Consider the following 19,559-nt stretch of genomic DNA (forward strand, 5'->3'; position numbering starts at 1 on the left):
AAGATTTTTGCACCTATATTCATCAGTGATATTGGTCTGTAATTTTCTTTTCTTGCAGTATCTTTGTCTGGTTTTGGTATCGGGGTGATGGTGGCCTCATAGAATGAGTTTGGGAGTGTTCCTTCGTCTGCAATTTTTTGGAAGAGTTTGAGAAGGATGGGTATTAGCTCTTCTCTAAATATTTGATAGAATTCACCTGTGAAGCCATCTGGTCCTGGACTTTTGTTTGTTGGAAGGTTTTTAATCACAGTTTTAATTTCATTACTTGTGATTGGTCTGTTCATATTTTCTATTTCTTCCTGGTTCAGTCTTGGAAGGTTATACCTTTCTAAGAATTCGCCCATTTCTTCCACGTTGTCCATTTTATTATCATAGAGTTGCCTGTAGTAGTCTCTTAGGATGCTTTGTATTTCTGTGGTGTCTGTTTTAACTTCTCCTTTTTCGTTTCTAATTTTATTGATTTCAGTCCTCTCCCTCTTTTTCTTGATGAGTCTGGTTAAAGGTTTTTCAGTTTTGTTTATCTTCTCAGAGAACCAGCTTTTAGTTTTATTGATCTTTGCTATTGTTTTCTTTGTTTCTGTTTCATTTATTTCTGCTCTGATCTTTATGATTTCATTCCTTGTACTAACTTTGGGTTTTGTTTGTTCTTCTTTCTCTAATTCTTTTAGGTGTAAGGTTAGATTGTATATTTGAGATTTTCCTTGTTTCTTGAGGTAGGCTTGTATTGCTATAACTTCCCTCTTAGAACTGCTTTTGTTGCATCCCATAGGTTTTGGATTGTCGTGTTTTCGTTGTAATTTGTCTCTAGGTATTTTTTGATTTCCTCTTTGATTTCTTCAGTGATCTCTTGGTTATTTAGTAATGTTTTGTTTACCCTCCATGTGTTTGTGTTTTTTACGTTTTTTTCCCTGTAATTGATTTCTAATCTCATAATGTTGTGGTCAGAAAAGATGCTTGATATGATTTCAATTTTCTTAAATTTACTGAGGCTTGATTTGTGACCCAAGATGTGATCTACCATGGAGAATGTTCCATGTGCACTTGAGAAGAAAGTGTAATCTGCTGCTTTTGGATGGAATGTCCTATAAATATCAATTAAATCTATCTGGTCTATTGTGTCATTTAAACCTTGTATTTCCTCATTAATTTTCTGTTTGCATGATCTGTCCATCAGTGTAAGTGAGGTGTTAAAGTCCCCCACTGTTATTGTGTTACTGTCGATTTCCTCTTTTATAACTGTTAGCAGTTGCCTTATGTGTTGAGGTGCTCCTATGTTGAGTGAATATATATTTTAAATTGTTATAATTTCTTCTTGGATTGATTCCTTGATCATTATGTAGTGTCCTTCCTTGTCTCTTGTAACATTCTTTATTTCAAAGTCTATTTTATCTGATATGAGTATTGCTACTCCAGCTGTCTTTTGATTTCCATTTACATGGAACATCTCTTTCCATCCCTTCACTTTCAGTATGTATGTGTCCCTAGGTCTGAAGTGGGTCTTTTGTAGACAGCATATATATGGGTCTTGTTTTTGTATCCATTCAGTGAGCCTGTGTCTTTTGGTTGGAGCATTTAATCCATTCACGTTTAAGGTAATTATCGATATGTATGTTCCTATTACCATGTTCTTAATTGTTATGGGTTTGTTTTTGTAGGTCCTTTTCTTCTCTTGTGGTTCCCACTTAGAGAAGTTCCTTTAGAATTTGTTGTAGAGCTGGTTTGGTGGTGCTGAATTCTCTTAGCTTTGGCTTGTCTGTAAAGCTTTTGCTGTCTCCGTCGAATCTGAATGAGATCCTCACCAGGTAGAGTAATCTTGGTTGTAGGTTCTTCCCTTTCATCACTTTAAATATATCATGCCACTCCCTTCTGGCTTGTAGAGTTTCTGCTGAGAAATCAGCTAACCTTATGGGAGTTCCCTTGTATGTTATTTGTTGTTCTTCCCTTGTTGCTTTCAATAATTTTTCTTTGTCTCTAATTTTTGTCAATTTGATTACTATGTGTCTTGGCATGTTTCTCCTTGGGTTTATCCTGCCTGGGACTCTCTGACCTTCCTGGACTTGGTTGGCTATTTCCTTTCCCATGTTAGGGAAGTTTTCCACTATAATCTCTTCAAACATTTTCTCGGGTCCTTTCTCTCTCCCTTCTCCTTCTGGAACCCCTACAATGCGAATGTTGTTGTGTTTAATGATTTCCTAGAGGTCTCTTAGGCTGTCTTCTTTTCTTTTCATTGTTTTTTCTTTATTCTGTTCCATGTCCGTGAATTCCACCATTCTGTCTTCCAGGTCACTTATCCGTTCCTCTGCCTCAGTTTTTCTGCTATTGATTCCTTCTAGTGTATTTTTCATTTCAGTTATTGTATTGTTCATCTCTGTTTGTTTGTTCTTTAATTCTTCTAGGTGTTTGTTAAACATTTCTTGCATCTTCTAGATCTTTGCCTCCATTCTTTTTCCGAGGTCCTGGATCATCTTCATTATCATTATTCCCAATTCCTTTTCTGGAAGGTTGCCTATCTCCACTTCATTTAGTTGTTTTTCTGGGGTTTTATCTTGTTCCTTCAGCTGGTACAGAGCCCTCTGCCTTTTCATTTTGTCTATCTTTCTGTGAATGTGGTTTTTGTTCCACAGGCTGCAGGACTGTAGTTCTTCTTGTTTCTGCTGTCTGCCCTCTGGTGGATGAGGCTATCTAAGAGGCTTGTGCAAGTTTCCTGATGGGAGGGACTGGTGGTGGATAGAGCTGGGTGTTGCTCTGGTGGGCAGAGCTCAGTAAAACTTTAATCTGCTTGTCTGCTGATGGGTGGGGCTGGGTTCCCTCCCTGTTGGTTGTTTGGCCTGTGGCGACCCAACACTGGAGCCTACCCGGCTCTTTGGTGGGGACTCTGGGAGGGCTCACGCCAAGGAGTACTTCCCAGAACTTCTGCTGCCAGTGTCCTTGTCCACATGGTGAGCCACAGCCACTCCCCCGCCTCTGTAGGAGACCCTCCACACTAGCAGGTAGGTCTGGTTCAGTCTCCTACGGGGTCACTGCTTCTTCCCCTGGATCCCATTGCACACACTACTTGTGTGTGCCCTCCAAGAATGGAGTCTCTGTTTCCCCCAGTACTGTTGAAGTCCTGCAATCAAATTCTGCTAGCCTTCAAAGTTTGATTTTCTAGGAATTCCTCCTCCCATTGCTGTATCCCCAGGTTGGGAAGCCTGACGTGGGGCTCAGAACCTTCACTCCAGTGGGTGGACTTCTGTGGTATAAGTGTTCTCCAGTTTGTGAGTCACCTACCCAGCAGTTGTGGGATTTGATTTTATTGTGATTGCACCCCTCCTACCGTCTCATTGTGGCTTCTCCTTTGTCTTTGGATGTGGGGTATCTTTTTTGGTGAGTTCCAGTGTCTTCCTGTCGATGATTGTTCAGCAGTCAGTTGTGATTCCGGTGCTCTCGCAAGAGGGAGTGAGCGCATGTCCTTCTACTCCACTATCTTGAACCAATCTCCCAGATATTATTAACATCTTACATTAGCATGATACCTTTGTCCTAATTAATGAACCAATATTGATGTATTATTGTTAATTAAGTCCATGCTTTATTCAGATTTACTTAGGTTTTTTCCTAATGGCCTTTTCCTGTTCCAGGTGTTCCCGTCCAGGACAACAGATTACATGTAGTTGTCATGTCTCCTTAGGCTCCTCTTGGCTGTGACAATTTCTCAGACTTTCCTTGTTTTTGATGACCCTGACAGTTTTGAGGATTACTGGTTAGGTATTTTATAGAATGTCCCTCAACTGGGATTTTTCTGACGTTTTCATCATGGTTAGACTGGGGTTATGAATTTTGGGGAGGAAGACCCTAGAGGCAAAGTGCTATTCTCATCACATCATATCTATGGTACATGCTATCAAACTGATCACATTGATTGATGTTAACCTTGACGACCTAGCAAACAGGGTTTACCACTGTAAAGTTGCTCTTTTTTTTCTCCCTTATCATACTATACTCTTTGGAAGAAAGTTACTATGCACAGTCCACACTTCAGGACAAAGCTGGCTATTCTAGACCTTTTTTCTTTCCACATAAATTTTAGAATCAGTTTGTCAATATCTACAAAATAGCTAGCTGGGATGTTGGTTGGGATTGTGTTGAATCTACAGATCAAGCTGGGAAAACTGACATCTTAACAATACTGAGTCTTCCAATCTATGAGCACAGCATATCTTTCCATTTATTTATATCTTTGTTTTTCTTCTTCTCTGTTTTATGGTATCTGCATATAAGTCTCATACATATTTTGTTAGATTTTTCCTAAGCATTTAATTGGGGGGTGTTATTATAAATGGTACTGTATTTCAAAGTCCAATTTTTCATTTCTGGTATATAGGAAAGTAAGTGACTTTTGTATATTAACCTTGTATCCTGCAACACTGCTATAATTGCTTATTAGTTTCAGGAATTTTTTTTTTAATTCTTTGGGATTTTCTCTACCTAGACAGTCATATCATCTGTGAATAAAAATCATTTTATTTATTCCTTCCCAGGCTGTATTCTTTTATTTCCATTTCTTATCTTATTACATTAGTTAGGATTTCTAGTACAGTGTTGAATAGAAGTGGTACGAGAGGCTGTCCTTAACTTGTTCTCAATTTTATGGAGAAATTGTCCACTTTCTCGCTATTAAGTACACTGTTAGCTGCAGGTATTTTGTAGATGTTCTTTATCAAACTGAAGATATTTCCCTCTATTCCTAGTTTGCTGAAGTTTTTTATCATGAAGGTGTTATATAAACAACATTTCTCCAAAAATAAAGAAAAAAATCCTACCTCCTTAATAAATCAATTTGTTTTTCCTATTTTCAAGTTTTATTGATTTCAAATAAATAAAATATACTCGTATAACAGGGGAGAGATTATACAGTGTGTAATTATATAAACATGGTTAGACATAGGTATACAATTGCCCCAGGCACACATAATATTATATATTTGGTGATTAGAATGTGACCTTAATTTTGTAATATTACTTTTTCCACTTAAAGTTATATCATAGGCCATTTTCACTATTCCTACACGATTTCAAAATCATAGTTTTAAGTGTCTCCAAATTCAATCTCTTTAATTCACTCATTAATTCATTTCAAAGCATTTATTAACCATTCACTATACATCAGGTACTATGTTGATGATAGAGATACAAAAAAATAAAACCAATTACTACTTTCGGGTACCTCACAATCATAGAAACAAATTCAGAACATCATGTATTCTAAGTTGCCTTGATGGCAATATGAGCAGAAAGTTTTTGCAGCTTGGAGGTTGAATGGGGCATTTAATTCTGTGGAGAGAACAAGAAATACGTCACCAAAGAAGTGACATTTGATGTGACTCTTGAATGATAGATAGGAATTTTCCAAATGAAGATGCAGTACTGTAGTGTTACAAAAGTTTAAAGTTGTGAAAGAGTCTGGAAAGTTTCAACAACAATTTAATGACTCAGAAGCTTGAAATTAATTGAGGAGAGCACTAAGTGAAGATACAAAGGTGGATTGGGATAGATTGTGAAATATGCTGAATTTCAAAATAAGAAATTTGGTTTTCCAAATGGAATGAGTCGAAGCCATTAAGTAGTGGGGTGAAAAGATCAGCTTTGAATTTAGCAGGATACTTAAGGAGTGGCATGGAAGACAAATTCCGCATCATATTGAGATACCATAACTTGCCTATTGGGGGAAGGCATTTTACAATAAGTGGTTTCTAATTCATTGCTATTTTAAATAATACAAAATGAATATCTTTATGCATTTGTTTTTATATTATCTTTCAGTTTTCCTTACAACAAATTCTTGTGAATAAGATAAAAACATCTCATTTAACTGTTTTTGAAATGAATTTTTATGTATTTCATTAGTGTGTTATGCATTTTGTGAAATTTACTTCCTTTTTCTATATGTACCTTTCTCAATATAATTCAACATACATCTATTAAATATCTACTAAGTGCTATTTACAATTTTATATGCTGTGGGGAAGATCATGAATACAAGTCAAAGGGCTTACAATCTAGTTGGGAAGATAAAGAATAGACTCTAAGACATTATGGAGGTCTTTGAATCCTAAGCTGAAAAATATAAACTAGAGAAAATGGGGCAGTATCCAAAATTTTAATTAGGGCAGAGATACAACCATACCCTAGAAAGAACACTTTGGTTGAAATAGATAGGTAGATTAGAAAAGACTCGTATAAACATTATTAGTAGCCAAAGGGAACGAGATCTTGAAGTATGGGGCAGAGAAATTGGAATGATCTATTCAGGATTCTGAAATTGAAAAATTCTTCTCTAAAAATGGAAGGAAAATCATCTCTAATGTGGGCAAAACCAATAAACACTCTCCTTTGTGGCCATTTAATGTTCAGTAACATCCAAATATCTTTTTCTGGAATAAAAAGAGAAGAGGGGGTCCAAATTGGTTAAGGTAATTTTCCATAATCAAAACAATTTTTAAAACTTCTAATAGAGTTGAAAAGTCATCGTTTGTGATATCTCAGTGACAGACTAATATAACAATCTGGGTAGATATGGCGCTATTTTATGTGATCACTACAACACCTCTGTGAGGTAGTTATTAGAAGTTTTTGAGGAAGCAAAGAAGATAATCTTGATGGGGAAAGAACAGTGAACTGGGGTTTAATGTCAGCTAGAGCAATGCTTCTCAGCTTTCAGATGCATCTGAATCACTTGAGGATTTTGCTAAAAGGCAGGTTCCGATTCAGTAGGTCTGGGATGGGGCCTGAGATTCTGCATTTCTACCAGTCTCCCAAGTGATGCCCCTGCTGCTAGTCCACAGATCCTACTTCAGGTAGCACAGATCTGGAGCAGTGGTTCTCAAATTACAGTGTATTTTGTTGGGCATTAAATGGTTCTGAGACCAATGCCAATGTGTGTGTGTGTGCGTGGGCAGGGGGTGGTCTCCAGATACCAGCAAACAATTCTCAAACACTAGTAGGATGTTCAAGAAGTCAACTCAGTTCTGATGCTTACCTACCCAGATATAACATCAGATTCCACAAATTGAGGGCTCAGTCCTACAGGACTGCCCCCTCGAACCCACTTCAGACACCAGTCATAAGCCCAGGTTATTACCTGGGCTTCTGACCAACCAGCTACAGATTGGAGGTTCCAACGACCCCCTCCTTGGATTTGGACTTCAGATGCCATTCTCAAGCCACGTTGTTACCTATGCTTCTAACCAACTGACTACAAATCAGAAATTCCCACAACCCCTTCCTTGGGTTTGATTAATTTGCTAAAGCAGCTCACAGAACACAGGAAACCCATTTACTCACTAGATTACCGGTTTGTGAATATAACTCAGGAATAACCAAATGGAAGAGATGCACAGGGGAAAGCACGCTGAGCTTCCATGCCCTCTCCAGGCACACTGCTCTTCCCTAATCTCTTCAGTTCACCATCCCGGGAGCTCCCTGAACCCCACTCTTTTGGGTTTTTATGGAGGATTTATGAAATAGGCATGATTGATTAAATCATTGGGCATTGGCTATTGATTCAACTTCCAGCCCCTGTCGCCTCCCCAGAGGTCAGGGGATAGGCAACTGAAAGTTACAACCCTCTAATCACAGTGCTTGCTCCACTGGTAACCAGCCCCTATCCTTAGTTGCTTTCTAAAAGTGAGCATATTAACATAACAAAGGGCACATTTTATCACTCTCAACAGTTAGGAAATTAGGAAAGTATTAGGAGCTCTGAGCCAGGAACTGTGGAGAAAGACCAAATATATATGAGAAATATATTTTGACCATCTGGATAACCAAATATATATTTCTTATAAATCACAATATTGCAGGCATTTAACTTATTTCATTTTTATGTTATAAATAATGCTATCATTAACATCCTTTAACATAAATCTTTGTCTACAATGCTGAATCTTCCTTTAAAAGGCTAAGTTGCAAGGGTTTCATATTCTTGCCACATTGCTGTCCAGAAAACATTGTACTAAGATCTCATTTCACCTCATTTTTGCTAACACTGAGTAATTGTCTTTTAATTTAGTAAAAACGAGGTAAAATGAGAACACACAGTGGACAGAATGTAACTTAGTAGAGTGTTTCCTGGAGAACAATGTGGCAAGTGTATGAAACTCTTGAAACTTCCCAAGGCTTTGAAATATATATACTATTTAAAAGATTATTACTCAGATGGGCAGTTCTCACTTGGAGTCTTATGTCATGGCAATCAGGTGACAGCTGAGACGACGTGTGCTATGACCTCTCTGCTCACATATCTAGAATGTCAGCTGGGATAACTAGAACTTCTGGGGACTGGCTGCACATCTCTCTATCCCAAACATGCTCTTCATGTGGCTAGCTCGGGCTTCCTCACAGGATGGTGGTCTCAGGGTAGCTGGACTTCTTACGTGGCTGCTGACTTCCACCAGAGCAAGCTTTCTAAGAGACCCAGACAGAAGTTGCAAGACTACCTATCACTTAGTCTTGGAAGCCATTCAGTGTCATTCCAACTGCATGCTGTTGGTCAAAAGCAAGCCATGAAGTCAGCTTAGATTCAAGGGGAAGAGACTGCACGAGGGCACAAATACTGGGAGATGTGAAGGGTTGTGGGGAGGGGACTTTTCTTTAATTGGCATTTCTTTCAGAAAACATTTTCAAATGTTTGTTGGCTGTTTATAAACCATGACCTTAATTCTCATGTTGCTATGAATGCTTTTTATTTACTGCAGGAAGAACCTGAAGAAGGAAGGGCCTGTATTTACAAGTCAGTGATCATCAATACTTCTAAGGAGATGATGTGCTTCAGTGACTATCCCATCCCAGATCACTATCCTAACTTCATGCACAACTCCCAGGTCCTGGAGTATTTCAGGATGTATGCCAATGAATTTGACCTTCTACAATACATTCGATTTAAGGTAGGGAATTTCATGGGTATCTCTGTGTTCTGAGTTGTTCGTCAAGTAAATGAATAACCGGTCTCATTTACCGGTGCTTAGATTGGTTTGATATGCTCATGTATCTATCCTATCCAGACTCCACTCTGTGTCTTCTCTGTGTCTGAAAATATTCACGGAAAGGTCCCTCTTCTATGTATTTTGACTGCAGATCCGGGAATCCACCTTCATTTCATTGCCTTCATTCTATATCATTTGATTACAATAAAACAATGAGGGGAACTGACAGGTATGGGAACTTTAAAACCTTCTGGTTCCACCACTTGTTCCACAACTTGCTGCTTAGCCCATTCATACTTTCTGAAGTACTTTCCAGTGCATTATTTATGTGATCACAACAACCCAGTGAAGTAGGTATTGAAAAGTTATGAGGAAGCAAATAAGTTAACTCTGGCATACAGGGAGGAACATGGAATTGGGAAGCAAAAACTTGAGTTCTAGTCTATGCTCTACCACTAATCAACTTGTGACTTCAGACAAGTAAGTTCCTCAATGCCGATGTGTCTTAAGTTTATCTGTAAAACAAGATGATTGTACTAGATCACTTCATTGGTTCCTTCCTGCTGTAAAGTCTTCCGTGATATTCCTATCATTCTAAACCATGCCCATAAAAGAATCAATACTTCTGACAGCTGGCAAAAAGCCCAAATCTTCTACCTTCTTATCATTCTACTAAATCATGCCTTTTTCTGTTTAATGACAAAATTAAAATGGCAATATCCAGTGACGACTTCCAAAGTCAGTCATTTACAGCCTAGTGGTCCTTCTCTTCACTTGTTTAAACACTTATTGAACAGGTTTGTTACCATACTAAGCACTGAAGACACAAAAACAAAAAAATTAGTGATTTCACAGTCTAGTTAAGGAGATAGAAAAATGAAATTTAATTGCAAACATAATTATTAAAAATAAAGAGTTACAGAGTGATAAATGCCACTGAAATCTATTCATTGCAGCTCAGAGGAGGGACACTTAACCCATCAGGGCATGAGGCATCAGGCACCAGGGAAATTTTCTTAGAGGAGATAATACCAAGCTAAATGTTGAAGGGTAGTATCTCCAAATGGAGAAAGAATAAAAGGATGATCCAGGCAGAAGCACCAGCCTGTGTAAAAGTAAGAACGTGATAGAGAAAAACAATAAATAGTATAGGAAGGCTCGGGTATACAAGAGGGGTATCTCTATTAGTCAACCAAGACATTATGTTCATAAACCCGAGAAGCACACAGGAACACATTCTTAATGTTTCCTTAACCTGGGTAGAGTAACCCATATTTATTATTATTTTTTAAAGCTAAAAATTGTGCCACTGACTATCCCATCTCACACCTTCTTTCTTTATAGTTACTTGTAAAATGGGCATTTATGGGAGTCAAAGAGAGGTTCATTTACATAAAATATGAGCCACTGAGATGTTTTTCTACTCTATTAGGAAAGGGAGCCCTCTAGCTCAGTCACAAGTTTAAGGCCAGACAGTGAGAACAGGACTCGAGGTAAGAAGGCATCAGAGAGTCTCAGGATGTCTGGGGATATGGGGAGGAATAGGCATTTAGTGCATGGAGTGTCTCAGAAACACAAGAGAAGCCCAAACTTTATTCAAGTATCACATTGCCTTAAGGTATGGTCCAAGAGAACTAGTAATCTGCACTTTTCTAGAAGCAGAGGAGAGTGCAACATTAGTCTGCCAACTCTGTTTTATTTAGCTTGCCTCATGGAAGTTTTCTCACTCTGACCACAGCCCCAAACAAAAAAGTTCTGATTTGTGGAGTATGAAAATCAAATATCCCTGCATGAGGCCTGTTATGTGGTATCAGCCCTTTGTTTACCCTCTGCAAGGAGAGTCCTGTCAGGGAAGATGTCCACTATATAGGCTGTGGTTATAGTCTCCTGTGGCTATCCCTTTTGTTTTTAGACCACCACGTGCAGTGTGAAGAAGCAGCCTGATTTCTCCACTTCAGGCCAATGGGAGGTCGTCACGGTATCTGAAGGGAAAAAGGAGGTGAATGTCTTCGATGGAGTTATGGTTTGCACTGGCCATCACACCAATGCTCACTTACCCTTGGAAAGCTTCCCTGGTAAGTAGCCTACCAGGAAGGAAGACACTTGGACTATGCCTGTGACCTGATCCCTAAAGAATGGGAGGATTGTTGTCTGAGTGATTCCTACCTTGGGATGAAATAAGGCTTATCCTAATTCTGCATATTCTTCGGAAAGATGATGGGGTAACTTGTATTAATGCTATTTAGGAGGTAGAGATAACAGTAATTTGGGGGACTAGAGGAAAATCAGAAGGCTCTATATTTAGTTTCACATTGATTTTAGTTTTCCAAAGGATAATAAGAGTTGATCTGCATTAGGTTGAATGAAGGCTTTTTTAGCAATTGAAGTAACAAACAGAAATATTGAGTTTCTAAGGAAGAAAACAAAGAAAGCTTAAAGAAAGAGTTTAATTACAGTCTTTGGCCTGGATTTTCATTTTGAGGGGAAAAAACCACTCTATGCATACTCTAGAGTATATAAAAACATATATACTCTCATTGGAATGGAAGTAGGTATTTAGAGAAGATGAAAAGAGGGGGTGGGGGATGGGCAAAATAGGTGAAGGGTATTAAGAGATACAAACTACCAGTTATAAAATAAATCAGTCACAGGGTTGTAATATACAGCACAAGGAATATAGTCAAAACACTGTAATATTGTAATAACTTTGTATGTTGCAAAATCTATAAAAATATCAAGTTCCTATGTTGTACATCTGAAACTGCTATAATATTATAAGTCAACTACACTTCAATTAAAAAAAATAGAGAGGATGAAAAGGCAAAAGAGAATGGAGATTTTCTGAAGCAGTTTGGATTTGTGAGTCCACAGGTCCAAAATACTAACAGATCCTGAATTAAGCAGACTACTTATGATAAGGAAATCACAAGGTTACACTCTGAGGCTATGGGAAAAGAAAACAGGCAAAAATATTCAGAAAGGCAAGCATGCACCTGAGTAAAAGGAGAACATACAGAGAATATATGCATAAACTCTACACACTGCAAAAAAAAAATGAATGATTTAACAAATGATATCAGATAAACCATCACCCAGTAATTATTTTCCCTTCTCTTGCAGGAATTGAGAAGTTCAAAGGACAATACTTTCATAGTCGAGATTATAAGAATCCAGAGAGTTTCACTGGAAAGAGAGTCATTATAATTGGCCTTGGGAATTCTGGAAGTGATCTGGCTGTGGAAATTAGCCACACAGCCAAGCAGGTTTGAATTAGTAAATTATTTACTTTGCTTCACCAAGGAAGCTGCAGGTGGACCCAGCAGAGTGTATGGATACCTGCACACAGCCCATCAGTGCCAATGGCAAATGCAGGGCTTGGTTTCACTGCCTCAGTTGGCAACATTATGATTGATGATGTGATGGAGCCAAGGTTACAAGTTAGATTCCCATCATTCATTTGGCCTCACACTAAGGAATTTGGTCATGACCACAGACTGTGCTCATAATCTCACTCAGCTGTCTCTTCAGAGTGTGCCTCTGGCTCTGAAGAAGACCAAGTGATTGCTGAGAGAGCTTGTTAGAATGCAACATTCGGAGTGTGGATCACCTGTTGGCCAGCAGAAGTGCTATGCTCTTATCTGAAGGAAAGTGTACTCAGTCATTGAAAGCTTTTCACTCATAGGATGGTGGGGGAATACTCTTCTTCACTCTTCTTTACTCCCCAAATGGAAAAAAGAAGCAATCTAATCCTTCTAAAGACAACAATCCCACTACAGGGCATATACCCTGAGAAAAACATAGTTCAAAAAGAGTCATGTACCACAATGTTCATTGCAGCACTATTTACAATAGCCAGGACATGGAAGCAACCTAGGTGTCTATCGACAGATGAATGGATAAAGAAGATGTGGCACATATATACAATGGAATATTGCTCACCATAAAGAGAAATGAAATTGAGTCATTTGTAGTGAGGCGGATGGACTTAGAGTCTGTCATACAGAGTGAAGTAAGTCAGAAAGAGAAAAACAAATACCATATGCTAACTCATATATATGGAATCTAAAAAAAAAAAAAATGGTACTGATGAACCTAGTTGCAGGGCAGGAATAAAGATTTAGACATAGAGGATGTTGAGGACACAGGGTGGGAGGGGGAAGCTGGGGCGAAGTGAGAGTAGCATCGACATATATACACTACCGAATGTAAAATAGTTAGCTAGTGGGAAGCAGCAGCATAGCACAGGGAGATCAACTCAGTGCTTTGTGATGACCTAGAGGGGTGGGATAGGGAGGATGGGAGGGAGGCTCAAGAGGGAGGAGATATGGGGACATACGTATGCATATGGCTGATTCACTTTGGTGTACAACAGAAACTAACACAGTATCGTGAAGCAATTATACTCCAATAAAGATCTATTAAAAAAAAAAAGAAAAAAGAGAAGACATACCTGCTGCTGCTGTGTGTTTTCACCACCAGTAATGTCTCCCACCACGGAATGGACACGTCCTCCTGCAGAAATGTACAATCCAGTGAGCTACAGAGGTACACCTGGTTGAATGCAACCTTGAAAGAACTGACTAGTTTAGTAAAAGAAATCTACCCAGGAGCTAGAAAGGGTACATAGATCAATTCTGTGATTGTTTTATGGTACTTAAAACATTCAGCTATCAACTAAGAAGACTGGCAGTACCATGTCTAGGAGAAAGAAGACTGATGATTCTGTAACCCTGCAGTCTCACGAGTTCCCTGTAGGAGATCACTTTGACATAACAATCACCCCTCTAAATGGGGCACTGCCTCCTTCTGGCTACATGAGACCCTATTAAATTTTATTTACAGTTTCTTGGGAAAATAAGAAGCAATGCTTAATCTTCTTTAGTTTATATTTTTATGGATATATGTTATTAATATGTTTCCAAAATTGTATGAAGTTCCTAGAAATTTGTCAATGTCTTTGGTGTCCATGATATGTCTTGTTATAATGTAATTAGTCATAATTCCAGTTATTATCTTAAAATGTTATGTCACTGAAACAATCAAATTTCCTAGTCAGTTACATTAAAGTGAACTCTCATCAGGTCTTTAGAACTAAAAAAAAAAAAAAAAAAAGACAACATGGATATCAGTATGAAAAGCAACCACTGCATTGTAGCACATACAAGCAGCTCTCCCCAGCCTTTGCATACAATTAGGTAACACAGAATAACATTCACTCTAAAGCAGTTTCTATGTCCTTGCGGTTTTTGAGTTGTTTGTTTTGTTTTTTGTATGATAGATTTTGAACTGGGAAGAAAGTATCTTCATTATAAATTCCTAGAAAAAGACATTATTGATACATTTTGCTATTCATGTCTTTATTGAATCATAATTTTGCTGGCAATAGGTAAATGCCTGGTTGTTCTTCAGTAACTTTAATTAAGCTGTGCTTCTCCACAAATTGTTTTTAAATTATTTTTAAAAATAGAAGTTTAATGCCACAACTTTGTTAAATGAACTTTACCCACAAACTCCATTCAGTAACACTTCCTCTCGGTCTATCCCCATTGATCACCACAAAACTGATTTAATATATTACTCCACGAATTAATTCAACAAGCATTTATTAGGAAATAGGTATATAAACAATAAAGGGTATGGGTGCTATGATAAAAGAATGTACAAGGTATGTGGTGGGGACCGAAGGCATGAGTTTTCTTTAATACCATTGCTTGTTAAATGGTCAGTTATAGAGGAGCTGGGCCTTACAAGCATTGAGCAATTGTAAATTGCCAAAGAACAAGGCAGCAAGAGTGGGTGGAAGTAAGGTGGTTGTGTCTGAGAGAGCTTTGTGACGTATGTATTATTGTCACTGTTTTATACATAGAGAACTTTTTAATAAAAGCTCTGAGCATTTACATTACTCATAACCTATATTTTAAAAGTTATATAGAGTGCACAAAAAGCCATTGATTCTTAAGACCATGCAGGCTCTTTCAACGGTGACACGTAAAAGTGCTTAATTGTGGTACAGTTTAAGGTCACCATCGGTGAGAATATATGTATGAAGTACATGATTATCCCTCTATAGACAGGTCACCTTTTAACATGAACTGTTAGACAAAACACCGTAAAACAATACACTTATATAGCTTACAACCCTGGAAACTATCTCCAGAGACTTTTATATTATAGAGAAAGTGATGCTTCTGCCAGGTAGTTGAATACCAAACTTTTATCAGCTCTGAATGTGGACTTTAGCCAACAGATAACAGAAAGACGGACCAGCTCCCTGTGGTTCTACTTGCAATCTTCAGTTTTTCCCTTAAATAATCGATGAAACATGACTTAAGCACAGGCTTTGGAGTCAGTCAGACTTAGGTCGAAAATTCAGCTCTACCATTTAGTAGCTATGTGACCTCAGGCAAGTTATTCATCCTCTCCATGCTTCTCATCCATAAAAAGGACATAACAATACCTACCTCAAGAGGCTGTTGTATTGATTAAATAAAAATATAGATAAAGGACCTAGTACAGTGACTTACAGGTTACAATTCTCAATAAAAGGAAGTGATGCTGATGATAGGCTGGGGACTAAAGGGTGTATATGCTCTACCTCCCACCTTGGAGAAAACACATTTGGAAAGATTAAAAAATAAGAATATATAATGTTAAATATCAATATAAATAAGTTTTTTTGTAATAATGTAAACAATGTCAAAGGCAAAATAAAGACTGAAGATTTTGGATTAAATGATGTCCAGTTGCTTTCAGCTTCACTGTTCCATGATTTTAAATGAGTTGGACAGGTGACAAGTGCTAGAGAAGTTCAGAAGATGGGGAGAAAATTATCAGCCAGAACAGTCAGTGGTATCTTCATGGAGGAGGGAAACTTGATCTGGATCTTAAAAATGAATAGGCTTTGGAGAATGAAGGGGATAGGGGGCTTTTCAGGGAGGCATAATGACATTAAACAGAAATGCGCTGGTAGTTCAGAGCAAGACAGTCTTGGTCAGTGACTACACCAATTTAATTGTAAGCTTAGTGTTTGAGAAGAAAACGGCAGGAAATTTAAAAATATATATATTGCCAGGGAATAAAAAGCCAGACTAATGAGTTTGAACTTCATCTTGAAGAAACTGGGTTCCCAGTCCTTCAGAGAAATGAGTCAGAGAATGGCAAAAACAAACATTTTTTCCCCATGCCTCAGGTTTTCCTCAGCACCAGAAGAGGGGCTTGGATCTTCAATCGTGTCGGAGACTATGGATATCCTTTTGATGTGTTGCTGACTTCTCGATTTCAATATTTTATGAAGAAGATTTGTGGTCAATCATTAGCAAATATATTTTTGGAAAAAAAGATGAACCAAAGGTTTGATCATGAAATGTTTGGCCTGAAGCCTAAACACAGGTATGTTCCCAGGCTGGGAGGTGGGCAGTAACAGCCAAGGCAAAGAATAAGGACTGTTCACATAGGCTAATAGTAGGGTTACCTCTATGTTTACATTAGGCAAGTCCACAGAATCTGAGATTAGATTTCTACCTTTCCCCGAGGTACCAGTTGTTTTTACATGATGCCCAATAGCAACAACAAAATAGTAGTAGCGGGCAATGCATCATTCATTCATTCATCCAACAAACAACTGAGCATCTGTTATGAGCCAAGCATTATACTGGCATGAGAATACTGAGACTAAAGACCTAATAGTAATAGTAATACTAATAATAACACCGTACTTTCTTGAGGACTTAATATAAGACAAGCACGGTGCTAAATGTTACACGCGTTATCTCATTTAATCCTCACAACAGCCCTATAGGTTGGTGCTATTTTGATCTCCATTTTGCAAATATAAAAATTGACACTTAAGAGAACCTAATTTGCCCAAGATCACACAAGTAATAAATGACAGACTGGAGAAATGGATATTTCCTTTAATACTCTAACAAGAAGACAGACAATAGAATATGATAAAGAAATGCATGGATTCCTATGAGAGTATGAAGGATAGGAGTCCTCACACAGCCTACAAGGTAGACTGTGATAGCATTTCCAGAGGCTAATTTTAAATGCTGTTTTCCCTTTCAACTTCTTTTTATTTTATTTTTATTAAATTATGTATTTATTTATTTATTTATTTATGGCTGTGTTGGGTCTTCGTTGCTGCGCGTGGGCTTTCTCTAGCTGCGGTGAGCGGGGGCTACTTTTCGTTTCGGTGCGCGGGCTTCTCATTGCAGTGGCTTCTTGTTGCAGAGCACAGGTGTAGGCGCGCAGGCTTTGGTAGCTGCAGCACGTGGGCTCAGTAGTTGTGGCTAGAGGGCTCCAGAGTGCAGGCTCAGTAGCTGTGGCACACTGGCTTTGTTGCTCTGCGGCATGTGGGATCTTCCTGGGCTCGAACCCATGTCCCCGTGTCCCTGTGCCACCAGGGATGTCCAATGTTTAGATTTACTTCCTATAAAATAGTGAGTGCAATAAGCACCCATATACCCTTCACTTAGATTCACCTATTATTAACAGTTTACTATATTTGCTTTCTCTCTCTCCCTCTCTCTGGAGACAGATAGATCCATACATATATAGCATCCATATATATATATATGTATTCATACATTTTGTTTTCTGAATGATTCGAGAGTAACTTGCAGTCAATAAGACACTTTACCCTACATTCTTTAGCATATATTGCCTAAGAAAAAGGGCATTCTTTACATAAACATAATATAATTATCACACTTAGTAAATTTAACATTGATAAAAATACCATTATCTAATATACTGCATATTCAAATTTCCCAAATTGTTTCAATAATACTTGTAGCTTTTCTTTATTTTTGGCCATGCCGTGTGGCTCAAAGTGTGGAGTCCTAACCACTGGACTGCCACGGAATTCCCTGTAGCTTTTTTATTTTTAAATCCAGGATTCTGTCAGGTATTACACCATTGCATTTAGTTGTCATACCTCTTTAATCTCTCAATCTGAAATAATTCTCTATTTTTTTGACATGGATTTTTGTTTATTTAAGAATTGAAGCCATTTATTTTGCAGAAAGTCTCTAAATTTGGACTTTCATAGTTGTTCTTCCTCTATTAGATTTAGGTTAAACAGTTTTGGTGCGAATACTCATATGTTATGTTGGGCCCTCTTGGTGGATCACATCAGGAGCCATATGATAGCAGTTTACTGCATATTAATGATGTAGAATTTGATCACTTGGATTAGGTGGTATCTACTAGCTTTCTTTATTGTAAAGATATTTTTTCCTTTGAAATTAATCAGTGGGGTGATATTTTGAGACTGTGTCTGCCAACAACCTTTCAGGCATTTATTTCACCCAATTATGGAAACTGTAGCGTCCATAACTTTGGTGATCACAAAATAAATTGAGGCTTTATGGAATAATAAGAGATAGTCAAACAAACAGGGTAAGGAAGTAGCATTCTAATTATAAATACAAGGTCTTGGAATAGCAAAAAATACATTATGCTCTGAGGCTGAACATAGTTTGGTTTCGCTGGACTATAGGCGAAGATGGAAGAGTGACTGAGTACATCTCCTGGTTCACTGGGCAGATACATGAAAATGATTGTATGCTCTGCTAAATAAAAAGTTTAGAATGAAGACAGCCCAGAGCCATCGAAAGATTTTAAGCAAGCGAGTGACATAATAATAAATATATTTTGGAACAATCACTCCAAAAATGATGTAGAAGATAGATTGAAAGGGGATGGAGCAGGAGGCCCTAAAATACAGCTGTAATGGCCCAGGTGAAACAGAATAAGTAAAACTATTCTGGGGATGTTAAGAGGAGAAAGGGTGGCCTTGGTGACCAGATGTAAGACTCACAGTTTTGTGGCTTGGGCAATAATGTGGATGGTGGTACTGTTATTGAAAAGGAGTAAGTTTGGAGAGAAAGATGAAATGATGAGGTTGGAATGAGAACAGAATCTGTACCTAAAGGTTTGCATCAAAGAATTACTAAATGCAGCAAACAAGTAATACTCTTTCAACATATCTTGTTCCTAAGAAGAGGCCAGCTCTGTCTGAACGTGATGGGCTGAGGATTCTCAGTCTGTTAACACAGGATCCAAGGATTCACACTGCTTTTAGAAAGGTCCAAGATTCTGTACCTTATCCTATGCTATTTCTAGGAAATACTACTTACCATGCCCAGAGGAGCTCAAGAGAGTTCATAAAAAACCATTTTGATATAAATCCTAAAATCCTAGGCTGTGTGACCTTGGGTAAGCCACTTAACTTCTTTAGGCCTCAGTTTCCTCATCTATAAAATCTGGATAATGACAGTTGTCCTGCTTCCTTCGTTGGGTTTGTGTGAAACTCAAATAAGTTAATGTATGTACAATCAATTTATAACTGTAAGTCACTATACACATGTAATTTGTTATACCGTTTGGAAAACGATGGTTCAAGCCTAGTTCTTGCGCCTTTGAAGCGGAAAAGAGACTCAACAGAATGCTGGTAGTCCAGTTCTGCAGATTTCTTGACATATGGATAGAAGCTACTAGACTGTGGCCTTATCATATCACTGAGAGCATTATTAGTCCTTGAGAAACCATGCATGTACTCTTCAAACAAAACAATCCTTCCCTCACTTCTCC

At 38.0% G+C, this 19,559-nt stretch overlaps 1 protein-coding gene across 1 annotated transcript in view; it reads left to right on the forward strand.

Moving 5' to 3' along the window:
• Positions 1–19,559, forward strand: part of LOC132364088 (flavin-containing monooxygenase 5-like) — a 41,957-nt gene that overhangs the window by 14,207 nt on the left and 8,191 nt on the right. Inside the window, 4 exon segments of the mRNA XM_059919885.1 lie at positions 8,736–8,924; positions 10,876–11,038; positions 12,084–12,226; positions 16,153–16,352. Of these exon segments, the coding sequence (XP_059775868.1) occupies positions 8,736–8,924; positions 10,876–11,038; positions 12,084–12,226; positions 16,153–16,352 (695 nt within the window).

This window comes from Balaenoptera ricei, chromosome 1 (assembly GCF_028023285.1).
Source record: "Balaenoptera ricei isolate mBalRic1 chromosome 1, mBalRic1.hap2, whole genome shotgun sequence".
Classification (NCBI taxonomy): Eukaryota; Metazoa; Chordata; class Mammalia; order Artiodactyla; family Balaenopteridae; genus Balaenoptera; species Balaenoptera ricei.